Here is an 18,849-nt window from a genome sequence, read left to right on the forward strand (position 1 = left end):
AAACAGAACGGAACAAAACATGTTTAACTTTACCAGAATATCATTAAGATAGCTCCTCTGTTCCTATTAAATCATGCTCTACTTTAATGAAGGCAACATGCCTAGATCTGTTTTCCTTTCATTGAGATCATGATTTCCAGTTATTTTCAGAAGTAAGTGAGCAACTAACTTAATCTCAAAGGAAAAAAATAAACAAGATAAATTACAAGACCACTGTTCTAGCCTGATAGCAACACATGCTAACACCCAACCTAGCCCCTTAGCCTGAGCTAGCCAGGTATCGTCGAGCCATGTGGGCGTGGTTCAACAACCAGTCTTTATCCGGCCCACCTCAGCTCCACCTCTCTCCCATTTTTGGATTAACTGGGAAGTAGGAGGAGTAAGGCACTGGCAAGATGGAGACAGGTGAGCCGCCCACTTTGAGCTGGAAACCTATGGCTCTCTTCGGAAACCTATGGCGGATTTAGCAGAGGAAGTTGTTGGTATATTTTAAATTGTATTAATAATGAACGTATAGCTCGTCCAAATTAAAACAAATTCAACATTTGACTTCCCTGCGCCCTAAACAGTACAGATACGGTGTGAAGGCAATGACATGAACAGTTCTTTAATATGCAAATAACATACAGTGAGATTTCTTGAATTTTTATATAGACAAACTGTATGATAGGCTACGGATGATTTACTGTATGGAGGAGAAACAGCCAAAATTATAATAAAAATAAAATAGGCATACATGATTTCAATCAATTCTGACTAAGACTGATTATTTTTAAAACTTAAAATTCAAAGTGCCTCTATATTGACAATGATTGATTTGCTCTTCAGCTGTTATACACACAGACTCTAAAGCTGTGTAAACTTTGTCTTTCAGGGCCAAAGACGATGATCCAGAAACTATCAAGGGAGAGCGATTTTTGTCTCTGCAGAACGGAGCGTTGCAAATCATCAGAGCAGAAAAAGACGACAGGGGGGAATATGTGTGTGCCGCCTTTAATACGGAGGGGGAGTCAGCTGTCACTGCTCTGCTGAATGTGAAAGGTCAGTAAAATGATAATAATGAATAATTTCGCTTCCTTTGAGCAAAGTCACTGCACACGACCAGTTCATCCAAAAGATAAACAGTTTCAGAGCGCAGGTTTTTTTCCCTGTTCAGGTGAACTGACCCTTTAAAGTGAAAGGGTGGTTGTGATATAAACACACTAGGCCCTTACTGTGACAGGTTTTTGCAGGTCCCTTGCTCAATAGAAAGCTTTGGCTTGTACACAAAACTAAAACAAATGCATGAAACTGGCATGTTTACGATGAAAAGCCACTGATTGTCTTTCATTTAGGTTATAAGAAGAAGCAGCATGAATTATCTTTTGAGAGGAGCATAATTACAAATACATATTTTTCGTGGCATTTCATACATGCAAATGACCATGTGAGACATTTCCTTTTTTGTTAACCCATTAATGTCATCATAGTCACAGTGAGAAAGAAAACTTCAAATATATCTTATCATGATTTCTCTAGCTCCAGCCTGACAAGATAATCGTTTCTGTTTGATCCCGGGGATGTTTTATCTTTAGACCCTACGAAAATAGTAGCTCCGCCTCAGGACGCGGAGATCATCAGCGGGAGCACAGCCCAGTTGACGTGCCAGGTAGAATATGATAAAACCCTGCGGAGCTCCTTCAAAGTGGTGTGGATAAAGGATGGGGAGGAGATCCTGACTCCCTTTGAGGAGAAGTCCAGGTAGAGTTGATCAGTGTTCAGTCAGTTTTCTGATGTGTCTGTTTAAAATGGTGAAGTTCATTCTCTTTTTTTGCCTGCTAATGCTAAGCAAGGAAAAATAACTATTAAACATCCCAAAAGATGAATTCCATATTCTTTATAGACTTAACATATATTTTGGTCTGGTTAGTTAAGGAACAGAATATCTACAAATGCTGCAGCAGTTTCCTTAACCTTTGTTGGAAAAGGTTAAGGAAACCTTTCTTGATTCATATGTTGAAAAATAACACATTCCTTTTTAATATAATGCGCATTTTGTTTAAATTACACTCTTTTCTTGATACTTTCTAAATCTAAATTCAGCAATTAATAAAATCTGTTCTCATCACGTGATCAGATACTTTATAGACGATGGCATGCTGCAGATCATGAATGTGAACCTGAGTGATCAAGGAATATACACATGCATCGCTAGAACCAGTCTAGATGAGGACAATGCCGCTGCACATCTCACAGTACTGGGTAAGATACTTTGTTGGTAATGTAAAGTTCATTCATTACATATTAATTACACATTTCTGATTTATAACATCTAGCATTACCAACTGTTGTTTGGTTGTTGAATTGCACGGACAGTTGCTGATCTGAGGTTTCTGTGTGTGTGTTTTGTGTTGCAGACGTTCCTGATGCTCCAACGAATATCGTGCTTTCTGAACTTAAGGTCCCAAGGGACGTCACATTGTCTTGGAAACCTGGTAGTGATCACAACAGCTCTGTAACAGGTAGAGGTCAAAACTTTATCCTCTTTTATTGGGTTGTAGAGGTGCAAAAGAAAAATGTGACCATCAGTTGTTACACCACTTACAACACTTTATAGCCGGATAATGATGTTATTATGTGTGATTTTAATTTGATTACAAAATAATAGGCATGTGATACAGAAGAAGAACACATCAAAAGAGTATTTTGGATTTATGATGTTGTCATTTCAAACTGATTATATCGTACCAGCCTGGGCCATTAGCAGCCACCCAACACACCCAGCTGAGGATAGAAGAGGTTCAAATAGATTTACTGTCAGAACACGATTCACAGTTCAATGTAAGGTTCCAAAAATCAAGGACACACTTAAAATTACTAATATGTTTTCATGTGAACATTGACATTATCAGAAGGTGTGATGATTAAGAATTTTTTTTAAAACACAAGGTGTTATATTCTGAAAAATTAAGATGAAGCACTGACCAAATCAATTTTTATCCCTTCCATCGTTAACCTGATATGAATAATACTGCGCCTAATCAAAAAGGGGACTTTCTCAGCGTCAGTCATGGTTAGACTAAAGGTCGGTGCATCACACTCTGAAACGCTTTGCAGAAACTGGATCATTTTTACCCAAACTACAATTGATCAGACCACAAGTGACTGCACCATGAGAAGATCAATACGTCAAGCCCTGCTACCCGAGAAAAGCTACTTCATCACAGAAACACAATTTTGAACTCAAGACTCCAATCAAAAAAAGTACTTTCTTGAAGAGGAGTAATGGCAGTTTCTAAACCACTCCTCAGGAGAGGGAACAAGGCCAACAACTTTAGAGTAGACTAAGAAATACCAGCATTTCACAGAGGAAAAAAGGTCCCGTTTGCTTATAAATCCAAGTTGAAGATTGAAGGTCGGAGACAGAAGCGTGTCTCTAAGGAGACGAACAGGAGAGACAATGAATCAATCCAATGTGAAACCTGGTGGTGGAGGTATTCTGCTGTGGAATTAAACACCTTTAGCTAACTGACTACACCCTGACCGAGGAGAAGTACCACTCCATTCCTCAGACATGCTGAACCCTCTGATTTATGTCTTACTGGAGTAGATATTAAGCCCAAACACACCTTGAAGCGTTGCAAGAACTATGTGAAGAACAAAGACATGTACTGAATATCCTCCGTCACCTCAACATGATTCACAGGGGCCCTTGAAGATGGTTAAAACAAACATTTATTGTTATATTACAGAAAGGATACATACTGTTTTTAAAAGCAAAAAGGACACATACACAAACATTTTTTATTACATTTAAAGTAAATACAAAATGCAGATATCTTGACTTCTCAGACAAACCTACATATGTTGTATCTAAATACACCTTTAAACAAGTAACCGGTGGTTTCGAGAGACACAACTTAAATACATAATAAGGAGAGGCTAACATACGGAAATTTGAATGACCAAAATGTTGCTTACCTCTCTGAGGGAGTAAAGGGGAGAGATGAATCAGGAGACACATGATTATATGGAGGGGTCTCAAAAAGTGCATGTTAGGGCACAGAAAGCAAATGCTATTTACACAGATTTTGTGTAGTTACAACAGTAAATGTTACAAATGCATATTGGACTCTATTATACATCAACACTGCGTAACTAGTTACGGTTACATACCTGTTTCCCAGGAAGATGGGACTTTGCCAGTTCCTGCTAATTATGGAAGCCAGACCACATCTCAACATTATGCAGCACTTAGAATCTACAGACCGTTGTTAAATACTGGATTAGAGTCTCTCTTTGATTCTCCCCATTTAGCTCCTGCACATCACTAAATACCACGTCTCCTCTGTTGTGAAAAGGGTTGTTAACAGCTTCTGCTGCTGTGATCACTGCTGAGTGCAAACTGAGTGTTGTGAAAAAAGACATGGCTGCAGCTTGTAAAGTGCTAAGGATCGTAGCGAGGAAGCTGGTTTCCTATTTACGCTCCAAAACGGGGACTCGTTTATTTTTGGAGCTTAGTTTTGATCAGAATTGAATCGAGTGATAGATGTGTCCTGTTGTAGGCTTGAACGGCCCCTAAGCTTTGATATGTGATAGCACTGATCAGAAATGAGAACAGTCTCACCTGAAGATCATTGGTGAGAGAGAAATGTTTTTATTCTAGTTTATTTGTTTATCAAACAACTCCGAGCAAGGACAGCAGTTTGAGGCCAGCACTTTTTAAACTAAGAGGCCTGTTATTTATTACTATTATTATTTATATGATGATACAATGTCGGATGTCCATATTCAACATGGCCACATTTTAAAATAAAGTGGTAAACTTGAAACTGTTGAAACTGTCAACTTGATCTCTACAGGCATTTCAACAAAATCATCAAATCAAATGATCCAAGGTCCAGGTTTATTATACATTTGTGTGGTGATAGCAAAACAACATTTCTCTCTCAATATGCATGTCTGTATGTCCTAACACTAGAAGTTTTCAATTCCAGTTAGTATTTTATCATACATTCCACATGTTCAACTAATAGCAGTTAGTTGAACTAGTATTACGTAGGAGCTACACGTAGCAGCTTGAGGGAACAACTTGAGGGAAGTTCTTCAAATTTGGCACAAATGTTCAGTTGGATACAAGGATGAGCAAATTAGATTTTGGTTGTCTAAGGTCAAAGGTCAAGGTCATGGTGACCTCCTCAAATCCTATTTTTGCTTTATTCTTAGAATACATTGAGCGAATTCTTTCAAAATTGGCCATTGAACGTCATTTCTCAATTCTGCCTTAAGGGAATTTCTTCAAATTTTGACCAGATGTCACTTTGACTCAAAGATGAGTGTTTAGATGTCAGTGGTCAAAGGTCAAGTTGACCTCCCATTATTGTGAATGCAATATGTCAGGAACAGCTGGAGGGACATACAACCACAGGGCGATAATTCTTGTTTTAGGTAGCGGTTGTAATATTCGCAGAACTGAGACATCCTGTTTGTGCACACTCATATCCTGGGCCAGTGTGGACTTCAATATGTCTGAATGGATACAACAAGAGGCCATTTTCAGTCACGTATGTCTCGTTACTTAGATTTAGTTACTAGTTACTCAGTTTTATAGTACATCTTCGACCAGTTGACCAGTCAGAAGAAAGTGAGCTTTTCGGGATCTGAGCTTATATTGTTTGTTTCAGTCAAAAGCTGAGGAACTGCATAACTGACGGTTTGAGATAATAAAGTCTTAATGGAGAGCTTAATGGAGTCCCAGAATAAAAATATAAAGCTGGAAATTAGCGTAATAGGTTCAATTAACATTTACTGTGGATTTGGCTGAGCACCAGGTGGAAGTGTATTGAAATATTCATTTAATTTAATTAATTAGTCATGGAAATTGTCAAATGTCCATGTCTGAAATCCTCCCTTTGTTTACCCATTTATTATTCCCTCCATGACAAACACTCACTTGAGGCACTCTATACCAAGTAGTTAATTGGGATTTTGAACACTTCATCATTTTCAACACACTCATAGGTGAAGTGTTGCTTCACTAATTTACACATCCGTCATTTCAGCAGCAGGACTGACGCTGTGGTGGGATTCTGGCAGAGAGTTGCTTTTTATTGTTTTTAACAGTAAAAAAATGGGTCTTTTAAGTTTATCTAAATTCAACATATACTCAAAAAATGATACGATCAACACCTCTGGGATGTCTGAGCATTTAGCACAGAGATGGGGTCAAAAGGTGATTAGCCCGTCTTAGCATGGAAACTAGCATGGCTCCCTCACATCAATCTACCAGCACATCTAAAGTTCACTAATAAACATGGAGTATCTACGAAGTGCAAATGTCAATAAAACACCAAAAACAACAACACATCACAAAACACGTGGACAGTGCTTCCATCCAATCAGCGATGGGTTGTGGCAATAGCAGGCACCTCACTACGTTGTGTTTTGTGATTTATTGTTCTGTATTGTGATTTGCACTTCAGGGTAGTGTAAATATCCTATTTGTTTAATCTGTACAATAACAAAAATTGCCGATTTGGCTTTAAGGCAGATACATGTCCTTATATCAAGGAAGCTGAGCTAATCACCTCGTGACTCCAGCTTCATTCTTCACTCACAAGCTTATTGATCGTCTTATCCACTCATCACATTTATTACACTGTTGAACATCTCTTTTATTAGTCTACCTGTACTGTAGGTTGAAGAATGTCTAAATAAAACGAGTTTAATTCATGCTCTCCCAGCGGATGTGATCATCAGTTCATATGGTGATGGCTGAATGTGTAATTGTTATGTACGGTGCCATCTCCTCTGTGAGCACAGAATTTATAGTGGAGTACGAGGAGAGCCAATGGGAGCCCGGCAGGTGGAGGGAGCTACAGAAAGTCCCCGGTAACCAGGCAACAGCCGAGCTGGCACTAAATGGACACCTTAACTACCAGTTCAGAGTGTATGCTGTGAACGCGGTCGGACCCGGACCCCCCAGTGAGCCCACTGAGAGATACAAAACATCCCCTGCTGGTAGGACCTACTCCTTTTAATTAACATTTTCTGATGTTGTTATCTGTCAGTGGTGAAAGTGTGCAACTTTTTTATCCTTCTTTTGAAGTTTGCAGAGAGGTGCTGTGTGGAGAGGCTACGGCCTTTATCAAAAGGACTGTGTAGCAGTAGAGCCGGAAGGCCCTCAGCATTGGCTCCTTATATGTGGCTGCTGAACCTTGACTTTCATTCCTTCAACCTGTATTTTAACTCAGAATACATTGAAGCAGAGATTTACAATAGAAAATAAACAAAACATCCAGAGACACCAAGAAAACACAAAGAACCAAAACAGTCAAATTTGCAAAAGGGAAAAAACACAAGTGAGAGCAGTTGAAATAAATACAGTTCTAAGATTTAAATTAAAGTGAATGAAAAGATTAAAACAAATGAATACACTCCAGCAAGAACAGATGGAGATAAAACTTAAGTTGCCTTAAGGATTACAATTAGTTTACTTTGTATGTCTTTTCTTGTTTTGGCTGCTTGATGAGAAAAAACTGGATTTACTGAGCTCATATATGTGTAATGAAATCAGGATCTCTTGATGCTGATTTGTAACGATAGGCACATGCACTTTAGCTGTGAGGGGCTGCAGTAGATATACTGTAGTAAACATTAACACAAGATACTTGATCATGTTTCATTTATTGTTATATAATCAAACAATTTAACAAATTACTCCAAAGCTCCTGATAGGAACCCGGAGAACATCAAAATTCAAGGACACCTTCCTCATCAAATGGACATCACCTGGGAGGTGAGAGAAAGATTTTTATAAGAAAGTATAACATATACGTAAGAAAAGATTTTAGTAGTTTTTAGTGATTGCTAAGTCATCAGCATATTGTCTCTTTGTAGCCGCTGCTGCCAATCGAACACAACGGCCCGGGCCTGGAGTACAAGGTGAGCTACAGGAAACTGGGGGTGGAGGACACCTGGAAGGATCACATGGAGAAAAGACACTCATTTGTTGTGAGGAACACGAGCACGTTCGTCCCGTACGAGATCAAAATCCAGAGCAGGAACAGCCACGGGTGGGGACCTGAACCCAAAGTCGTCACGGGTTACTCTGGAGAAGATGGTGAGTTGTAGAATTAATATACTTCCTCGACTGTATATTTTTATACAATATAATTTCATTATATAACATGTCTATAAGCACATCGGTTTCCGCTTCATTAAAACACACCCCGAGGCGGAACTGGCACATGTAAGTGTTGCTTCACTTGTGACTTTCTTGTGAACTTCTCGTGTCATCCTGTCTTCAGTTGTCTTTTGGCATTGTCTGCGGGAAAATGTTTCAGGTTAGGTTCTTTTATTTTTCTTTGGCCCATGGTGTTAACCCTGTGTGAGTTAGTCTGAAATAGTGACTTTTCCCTCCCTCCTAGAAGAGATAAAAAGAGAAGAAAATCCCCTTTTCAAATCCAGCAGGTGGCAGATAACCTTTGTAGAGCAGAGGAATGCCAATTTTGCGCTTCGGTCTCAGAAGCTGTCGGAGATTTGACAGATCACGACACACTTTGCACTGTCGGCCCGCTGGGGCACAATGGCTGCTTCCCTCTCTAGTGTCTGCTGTGCTTCCATCCTTCCCCCTATACCAGTACAGTACCATGTAGAGAAGAAATTATTAAGAGTATTTCTCTATCTCATGCCGTGTCTTGAATTTCTTTTTGCCTCAAGTAAAAAAACCCAGCTTTGAACAAGTGAGGTGTTTTATCTTGTGTCCAGCTCAGAATGTATTTCTGCACTTTAACGCTGATCTCTTAGCTTTTCTATTTATTTACCAACGCAGCCAGCAACAAATCTCATCTACACAACCTGAAGCGAAAGGATGACCTCCTCCGTTTTTTAAAATATCAGCTCAGAGAAGATTCTTTTTGTTGTTGTTCCGCTCTCTGTATCTTAGTCAATAGTCTTTCTTTAAACACGTTTCATGGTGGTGAGAAAGAGGCTCTGCGAAGGTGGCCTGTTGTTTGCAGGTTGTCTGTGTTGCTGACCTCTCGCTGGTTGTTCCTCAGTTCCCACTGCGGCACCGCGGGACATCGCGGTGGAGGTGATCAACACCACTGTTCTGAGAGTTAGCTGGACCCCGGTTCCACCTGCCACAGTCAGAGGTCATCTCGGGGGCTACAATGTAAGTTTCCTTTGCGCTTGAGCAGGATTTTATTTTTTCAGAATACATTTAACTGAAGAGTAAATCCCAGTGACTATGTAGCACTTTTCATCCCAGTAATGGGTTGGTCATTTTTCACCAGATATGTACAAAGATGGAATTTCAGTCAATTAAATAATTTAATAGCATCAACAGGACATACCAAATAACGTTTGGCACTACTGAGGTGAAGGTAAAATTGTTAACTTTCTTTTAAATTAATTTTAGAGAATTTGCAATTATTGGACAAAAAATTAAGGGAGAAATATTTTGCTTTTTAATTTTCTTCCCTTTATTCTAGTGATTTCTAAAGACTTTTGTGTACATAAAAGTTATTCAAAGTTCAAAAGCCAAAAGGCCAAAAAACACTGCTCCTGAAACACAGTGGGCCAGCTGGCCAATCATAGGAGACTGGGCTTTATATGGAGAGGGGCGTAAAAAGACAGAGTTTCAGACAGAGACTGAAAAGAGGAGCTGCAGCAATTGACACTGAGGAAAGTGATGTGTTTTCTGAACATTAAAGCATGTAAACCTTTTTTAAGTAATAACACAAATTCAAATCATCAACTTGAATACGTGCATTCAATTTCTTCTTCAGGTGCATTACACGTTACATGTTATTTAGCTGATGCTTTGGTCTAAAGCGTACACCCATCATTTATGAAGGGCCATTTAGGGGTTCAGTATCTTGCCAAGGACACTTCGGCATGCAGAAGGGGAAGAGTGGGGTTTGAACCGGCGACCTTCTTGTTGGAGAACGCCCACTCTACCCCCTAGGCCACACACTTATACTGTTATTAATGTAATCTAAAATGAATTTATGTCACTGTGATGAAGTTGCTGGCTAACACCACTAGCTTTTTGTTGAAAAGTTACCTTTGGAAAGTCTATGTCCTCTACCTGGTTTAGTGCAATTACATTTTTCTTCTAGCATATTTTTCTAGGTCTTATAATATAAATATATCTTCTCCTACCCCTTGTCACTCACCTGTCTCCAGCGTGTCATAACGAAGGACAGATTCCCAGGAAACAGACACTACTCATTTCAACTGTTTCTTACATGTGCCCATATCAACTAATACTGTGACAGCAAATTAACATTTTAATGTGGCAAAACTGAGACAGATGCAAAAATATAATTTTGTGATTTTAAATCATTGAATCTTACTATTCTTGCGATACTATACCCAGAATTTGTCAAACTACACCTGAGCCTGAGTTCTGAGAGAAACAATTTTAAATCCCAGCTTTCCATCATAATTTGGCTAGTTAATGGTGATAGGTTGCACAGGTTCTACAGTACAATGTGAGTGACACATTAAATGACACATTGTAACTATTTTCTAAAAATAAAGTAAAATGTGTCCATGTATTCTACATAACAATGAGAATCCATTATAATGGAGCACATAAAGAAATATTTTATCCCAAAAATGTAACAATGTAAGATTTTGAGCAACCCAATTTTTTTCACTTTCTGTGTTTCAGACTTCCCTAATCTGAATATTGTTGCTTTCATAATGATCTTGACTCAGTTTTGAAAGAAGTAGTAGTATCTTGCTGAATTGACAAAAATGCGGCTGCCGCACACTATAAGATAACCATGCAGATTTTGGCCCCGATTTCCTCTTCAGATAATCTAGAATCTCTTTACGTGTCATACGTTTTGGCCAAATCATCTAGTGTGTGCATTCTGAAGATTATAAAATCAACTATAAGATAATAATAATAAGACTAACTGATAGAATCCATTAAATCTGTCATTATGTCTGTGGTCTCCCACGTTTTTAAAAGCGGTCAAGAGTTGAAAATACTCCTGTATGCAACACCTTAAGCTGTGCATGACAACTGTGATATTATGTGACACAACCTGTAAAAGAGATGATCTTTGGCATCAACGTCACTCAGCCATCTGTGCAGGTGTCGTCGCTTAAAGTTTGTAAATTCCTTAACACTATTAATGAGTTCACGGTTAACATGTGTCAGATATCTACCTCAGTGAAACTAGTCATTAATTGCTGCTCCTCTCCATCTCTCTCTGTCGTCTCTGTGCTGGGTTGAGATGTCAGGGTTTGATAAACAGGACCCAAATGTAGATGATGGATGAATAAAAAAGGTTTATTTAAATAGGATTCCAGTCACCTGAAGGAAGGAAACCCTAGTAGCACAAAACATGAACAGACGAACTGCCCAAGACAGACGGAAACACAGAGACTTCATGAGATCCAGGATAATAGAACACAGGTGAAACATATTAGGAACAGGTCCAGACAACCAGAAACAGGACAAAGACAGGAAGTGATACAAAAGAGATAACACAAGCAACAATGTTTCAAAATAAAACAGGAAATTAAAAACCTCGAAGGGCAAAAAGAGGCAAGTCCGAGAATCCAAAACCCCAAACACAAGTTCAAAATAAAAAAGTCCAAATGCAAAAACTCCATCATAAGTTCAAATAAATGTAATATGTTTCTTTAACATTTTCCCTTACTTCCCTGTCACAGGTTCACTGGGTGAGGAAGCACAGTCTGCTGAATCCCAACAAGATTTTTGATGAACGCCAGTCGCTGTCCTTCACAGGGAAGAGGAGTTACGCCATCGTACCGGGTCTCAAACCTTTCACCGAGTACAGACTCATTGTGAGCGTTTTCAACAAGAAGGGCAATGGGCCCAATAGTGACCCGGTCACCTTCAACACTCCAGAGGGAGGTGAGGTCATATTGTTAATATTGTTAACTTATGTGGGTTTCTCACACACTCAAGCTGCTCACAGACATTCACTCACCTCTGGATATTTTACTGAAATTTTCAGGAGGAGCTTTATGTGATATCCAAACATTATCCCCTAGTACACAGTCCAGATAATTTCAGAGTGAGCCCATGTGACAACACAGAAGGAATACAGATGGTTTGGTATTTATACGTAGCAGAAATTATACGTCATGCTATACATTATATACATGCATGCTCTACCACTCCTCTCCTGAATAGTCCAGACATTTTCCTGTTGTCATGAACACGTCTGACTTGCGCAATCTCATGGAAAAAAATAATGACGATAATAACATTAATTGTACAGCACTGATCTAAACAAGGTTACAAAGTGCTTAAAAGCATAAAAGGTAACATTTAAAATCCTCTTAGTAAAAAAATAAAAAAACAAGGACTAGGAGGAACGTGTCTTTTCAGCAGATTAACTAACATTATTTTAATTTTTCATAGTTCCTGAACAAGTGCCTATCCTGACAACCTCCAACGCGCAGAAAGACTCCATTTTGCTGGTATGGGGACCCCCCCCGGAGGCGAACGGCATCCTCACTGGTTATCTCCTGCAGCACCACCTCAGTACGTACACCCAATGCTGTTGTCATAAATAAATGTCTGTGCAGTAGTTCGGTTCGGTGGTGGGGGCTGAGAAAAATCCGAAGAAGTGACTTTGTTTGGGGGGTGGGGGTGGGGGGTACTGCACTTAATCTTTAAGTATATATAATAGTTTCAATTCCCAATTGAAAAACCTAAAAAATATGCAGCTCACACCCTCCTCTTACCCTTTCCCCAATTGTCACCACCTGTATTATCATTCCAGACACTAGGTGGCAGTGTTTAACACCGATCACTACACAATGGTGTGCAAACAGCCAGGTTGTGAGTTGAGCAGGTTACTTCAGATTGTGGTTTGACAGTTCCCTGAGTGTTTCTCATATCAGATGATCTCGGACTGAAACTCCTCTCGCAAAAAAGAAAAGAAAAGAAAAGATCATTTGAGTCGATGCCGTTTGTGCCTCTTTTACAAATTTCTTACCGCATTCATCATCATCCAGGAGCGTTTTCTCTTGCAAACATTCAGTGGAGTTATTGTGAATAAATGTCTTTCATCACGCTTTCCCTGTTTTCAAAGCCCACACTTTCATTGGCTGACATTTCTGAAGTCCTTTGTGTGAAATGTGAAGGCAGAGACTTTGCCGTCTCCACCAACACCCACAGAGTCCGGCCTGCTCTTCAATATCTGCTCCTCTGTCAGACCTTACACAGATACTCCTACACATGCAGTGTGTGTGTGTTATTTATTTATATTTTCAGATGAAATGATTCACCGCGTAACATGCAAGCCCGTTTCAGATTTTGTCTTCTATAAACTCTATGAATAAAATATATGCTGTGCTATATGCGCAGTCTGCACATCCGCTGGAGTCATGAAACTGCTGTGTAAGTAGTAAATGAATAATCTCACTGTGTTCACAAACACATAAAATATCCACAGTGTTCGGTGCCGCAAAAAAGATAAGGAATCAGAGTTTTCCAAGTGGTCGGTTACAACAGGGATCGGCACATATTCAATTCTCAATTGCATCTCAACACAGGCAGAGTTCTGACATCAACGAAGGGGGTTTCAGGAGAAGTGCGTTGCTTTCCACAGTCTGCACACATACTGTACTTTGATCTATAATACATGCTTAGTGATACGTTATGCTGCTTGTGATTGCCACTCCTCTAATTTCCTTTTCCTGCTTCCTCCTCACATTTTCCTTTGCCACTGCCTTCCCTCTGCTTTCCCACCTGTACCACCTCCGTCTCTTCTTTTGAAAGTGTTGTTCTTTAAGCTTTTCCTTTATTATAAACTCATTCTGGCACTCTTACAAACTTGGGCCCTATTTCCCCGTCTTTCTGGCTCTCAATGATCAATAGCGTCATCAATATTTGCAGTATCGAGCCTATCTGCTCCGTCTATCACCGCAGGAATCCTATTCATAATGCTGCCAGACAGATACAATAACAATCTGACAATCAGTGGTAGAAACAAGCACTTTGGTGGACATAGTGTGACTTGCCCTATTTTTATTACATTCCAGCCTTCTCGCGGTTGCTGGTGTTTTCACTCGATTACTGGACTGATTCCAAACAGTTTTGCTCCTATTAATCATTTAGACCCCAAAAAACGGGAAAGCAGGGCCAAGGTTTGAAGATACTGGAATTATCTTTTAAGTTTCATTTCCTCCTCCTCGCTCCCTCTCTCCTCTCCTTCCTCGTTTCATCCATTGCCACTTGTTTACTCTCCCCCTCCCACTCCCGCTTGAGCTCTCTATCTGCTGCTTTCATCTTCTCTCGCTTTTCTTCATAATGTATTCCTCCTCAGCTCACCTGTCAGGACATGTATCTGCCACGTTCACCTTCTGCATGAGCGAGCGTGACACATCCTCATCCCTAAGTGCCCCTCCCTCCACCAGTGACCCTCATTGTAGTTGTGTTCCATTCACACATTACAGGGGACAAACAGTGACAACTCTCAGCCACGTCCGTCCATTGTAGGCTCACTTCACGCCACGCGAACTGACCTGACATCTTTCTCCTTCATCTATAGTTAATGAGACCACACTTGAGGTGGTTGACTCCCAGGAGACGAACATCACTGGGGCCGACACCACTCAGTGGGAGCTCCACGGCCTGCAGGAAGGCAGCCTCTACCGCTTCCACCTCAGTGCCTGCACTCGAGCAGGTTGCGGACCTCCACTCGCCCAGGAGAGCAACACGGTCACTCCGGAACGTGAGTAGATGAAGTCAGTGTACCTGTGGTGATAGTGTGGCTAATCTGCATTGGTATTAATTTGAAAGCCCCTCCAGTGTTGGAAGCATAAATCACTGCAGACGTACAAATTGGAGATAGTTATGGTAATGATTTATTGTACTGTGCCCTCAATGATAACACTTTTTTATCGTTACAGTGAGTTACCATTCTGCATTTGAAAACATTTTGTCACGTCTAAAAAAAAAAAACACCCCTCATGACGTCATTACTGTTATCTGGGCCTGGAAACTGCTTATTTATGCAAAGCTTGTGCTGCAGACTTGAAGCATGGTGTTAAAAACCGGCTGTTTACAAGGTGTGGATGATCTGATGCAAATACTCTGCAGGGAATTGTGTCTTTGGAGCTCAGCTCACACTGAATAAAAGTTTGGGTGTTTTATCGACACTTCCCTGTTACATATTCCTGCCTCTCTGGATTTTCAGTAGTGGCCTTGAAATTAAAACCAACTTAACTACAATTGTGTCCTTCACACAAATAAAAAATCATTTAAAAACAATGAGTCGAGATGACAGGAATAGACACATAAGCCGTTTTCTTACATGACCTGCGGGTAAATTCCAGAGACTTGGCGAAGGACTTTTCTGCAGTTTGCCTTTCACACAGGCACAACACAGCGGGAGGTACTCTGCACAGACGCCTTCACAACAGAATCAAATACTCTGCTTGCATTATTCAGGCGGGAGGTGGAGCTGCCAGGTGCAGCAGACAGAGACAGGAAGTGACGTATTAACTCTGCTGCGTGGATCAAGTAATTATCTTGACAAAACACAGACACAGCATATTCGTCTGTGTCTTCAACGTGTGTGTTGCCCAGGAACGTAGACATAATTGTGTCACTCCCAATGTTTAAATATGGTCAAATTGTCCCCCCCAATAAACAGAATTGTAAACTGGCCGAATAATAATAATAAAACTTTGCTATGATGACAAGCAAAAAAGATGACTGGAGAGGAGAGGAGAGGAGAGGAGAGGGGAAGAGTAGAGTGGAGAGGAGGGGAAGAGGGGAGGAGGAGAAAAGATGACTGAAGAGAAGGTTCGTTAAGGATCAACATAAAACCAATTTGCTAAACCTTTTGCTAAAATGACTGTATTTTATAAATCTTTAGCAATGCATATATATCTGTTTATTGGTTATAAAAATCATACAATTAAATATTAAACATTGGGGGCCCTAATGAGTTTGCCGTCTTATGTCTAATGTATTTATGCTAATATAAAGATATTTGTGTATATTTTATACAATTTGGTATACTTATGTAAGTGTATTTTTGAAAATATGAAAAATTAATACTTAAAGTTATATAAAATACACATTGATATCTTTATGTTACCAAGCACACGTCAGACTCATAATATAGTATTAAAATAATCATCTTTTCATCCCACCCAATGTTCACTTCATGACTACAGACTTGGTGCCACTGGTAGATATTTGTTTACTCTTTGATTCTCCTGGATTTCTACGGACATTATACTGCGAGGCCAGGTGGAGAAAGTCTTCAGATACTGGGGAGCATCTCACTCGGACATTTGCATTCACACTTAGAGAAAATACAGAAGAACTGCAGAGTTCAGTGCATGTCTGAAAGCAGCTATAGTGGAAACATTCGTAACTAAACACAGTGTATCATATTAAAAATATGCTAATAAATGAAGCACTAACCTGAAAGAGGTAAATTGTGTCTAAAACTGCTGCTTAAAAATGCTCTGTGAGATTGTCTCCATATCATCTTTGTGAATGCTTTTCCACAGTTTGCTTATAAAAGGGTGCGTCTCTATTTTAAACATGATAGTGGTGGCGAACCGCTTACAAACCAGCAGAGAATCCAAGTGACCTGAAGACAAATACAATATAACGACAGGGAGTCTGCAGTTTAGCGTGATCCTCAACCATTTAGAGCTTCGTGAAAAAAGCAAAAATACCTTTTGAATATGTCTAAGAGCCAGCGTAGCTCATGTAAAACTGGATTACTGTGCTTCTTCGTTTTAAGGCATGTCTAGCAGCAGAATTATGAGCATTTTTATCCCCTATATACCCTTTTAAATAAGGCCTCGGAGAAGATACAATGGTCCGGTTTTTAAAGCATGGATTAGCATTGTAGCTTTTTGCAAGCTGAGGTCTATAACCTGGCACTGTGACTCTCTTTGGCTCTGTCCGATATCACTTGCAAATCACTATATAGGGAGTTCACCATTTTGTAGTGGTAAGCGGACGTTTTTTATTCCCCATATAGTGCACTCATTGTTTTCCATAAACCATCATTAAAAACAGTGTTTAACCAATGGTCAATGACAGAGCAGTATCTACTACTATATAGAAGTCCCTATATAGTGAAATAGGGAATAGTGAGGTAGTAGTAAACACATTAAACACTAGATGAATGGATGTTATTGTAATTACTCTGCTGATGTACGATTTAAAGCTTAGATCAGATTCAACAAACTATTATAACTTATGGGCCTTGAAGTCTACATGTCTTTGTTCTCTTTTACAAGCTGTTGAACGATATTATTAAGGGGGTCGTTTCATGGAGAAAGTTGAGTGAGTTAGCATGTGAGGCAAGAAGATCGAGCAGGAGATCAAAAAGCATTTGGTAAGTGCTTAAACAAAAGAAAGGCCCAGAGATCAGAGCTTCATCTGTTTCAAAAATCTGAACTGTGATTTTGCTGAGGTTTGTAGTGACAAATGAAGAAATAAATTCATAACCACCAGGATTTGAGAAAAACAGCAATTCACACTCTTCTCTCTCAACCTGGCTGGCGGTACTATAGAAAGTTGTAGTTTACTCCATCAGCTTTGTCTGCAATTTTAAGCTGCTACATGCAAATCCTTAAGAGATTAAATGATTTAATGCAATATGTGTTTGAATTGTAGAATCATCACACCATGTTTCTGGAGGAGAAGGGGGGGATGGTCCTGGTCAAAAAACTGCAGTCCTAGTGCCTATACTCTCTGCTCACCAAAGCCAAAAATGATAAATTCCTCACACGTAGCTGCTTTAATTTGAATTGCACTCAGTGAAACTCTTTGTTAAAACTTTACGTTAGTTGTAATTGAGACCAACATCATTCAACTTAGACATTCTGGTTTCCTTATTTGAAAATATTACCTGCCGCATTGCAGTTTCACTTTCAGCCTTGATGAGTAACACATAATGAGTGCTAGAATTTCCCAACAAAGTTTAAAGTTAAACTCTCTGCTCCCTCCCTTATTGGCAGTGTGAGAAAATGAGCAAATGAGAAAATGTTTCTCCACCATCTCTGAATGTTTTAATAAAAAGTTATTCATTTCTCTCTGGCTTTTATGTTTCCTTTGAGAGGCTTTGCATCTTGGAGGTGGATGTCCAGCCCAGGAGCCATTAGATGCACTGTTTGTAAATAGGCTGGAGTAGGGGCTCGGTGGGGAGATGAAATGGTTCTGTGTTGGAGCGCTGTCCTCGGGGCATGCTAGTCACAATGCAGCAGAGTGGATTTATGGTTGCCAATATCACAGAGCAGGGGCAACATGAATTTAGAGACACTAATGTGGAGGGTTGGAGTGGCAGTGAAAAAAGAAGAATGCATGTGAGTTATAAAGCCCCAGTAAGCAGGCTCTGGAGTGTTCCTTTTAGATTTCACCTTTGACTGAGTGAGCTTTTAATGCTTATCACCGTTTAAGTACGAGAAACAGTTGACTCGCTTAAAAATACTCCCGAACAATTATAACTGACATACCATGTGTTTGTGTGTGTGTGAGCTAAGAGATTTACAGAAGGATGGAGTGGAACATCTGTGAGAAAGGGGAACAGAAAGAAAAACAGAGAGTAGAGCGAACAGCCACAGCAGAAGAGTGCGGCACACAGAGAAACAGTTTTTCTCCATCAGGTTTAATGAGATAACAAAGCAGCAGAGATAAATTGGGTTACAAACTAGACAAAACGCAGAGAAGAGCACACACCTCTGAAGCCACACACAAAAAAAACGGCTCCTCCAATTATTGGCTCTCCAGCACAGCACTCGAATACCCAAGTTGTTATCGCCGACACATTTGCTAATGGCTCGAACTTAATGTTTGAAAAAAGTTAAGCTGGAAACAGTATAATCAAGGGCTGG

The 18,849-nt window shown here is 39.8% G+C and overlaps 1 protein-coding gene across 1 annotated transcript in view; it reads left to right on the forward strand.

The window, feature by feature from the left end:
• LOC133005386 (neural cell adhesion molecule L1-like protein) overlaps window positions 1-18,849 on the forward strand; it is a 35,568-nt gene that overhangs the window by 6,748 nt on the left and 9,971 nt on the right. Inside the window, exons 12-22 of the mRNA XM_061075048.1 lie at window positions 875-1,041; window positions 1,575-1,740; window positions 2,117-2,241; window positions 2,397-2,501; window positions 6,802-6,999; window positions 7,707-7,777; window positions 7,879-8,101; window positions 9,039-9,154; window positions 11,677-11,881; window positions 12,395-12,517; window positions 14,532-14,714. Coding sequence (XP_060931031.1) covers window positions 875-1,041; window positions 1,575-1,740; window positions 2,117-2,241; window positions 2,397-2,501; window positions 6,802-6,999; window positions 7,707-7,777; window positions 7,879-8,101; window positions 9,039-9,154; window positions 11,677-11,881; window positions 12,395-12,517; window positions 14,532-14,714 — 1,682 coding nt within the window. The remainder of the gene's footprint in view (window positions 1-874; window positions 1,042-1,574; window positions 1,741-2,116; window positions 2,242-2,396; window positions 2,502-6,801; window positions 7,000-7,706; window positions 7,778-7,878; window positions 8,102-9,038; window positions 9,155-11,676; window positions 11,882-12,394; window positions 12,518-14,531; window positions 14,715-18,849) is intronic.

This window comes from Limanda limanda, chromosome 7 (assembly GCF_963576545.1).
Source record: "Limanda limanda chromosome 7, fLimLim1.1, whole genome shotgun sequence".
In the NCBI taxonomy this organism is placed as follows: Eukaryota; Metazoa; Chordata; class Actinopteri; order Pleuronectiformes; family Pleuronectidae; genus Limanda; species Limanda limanda.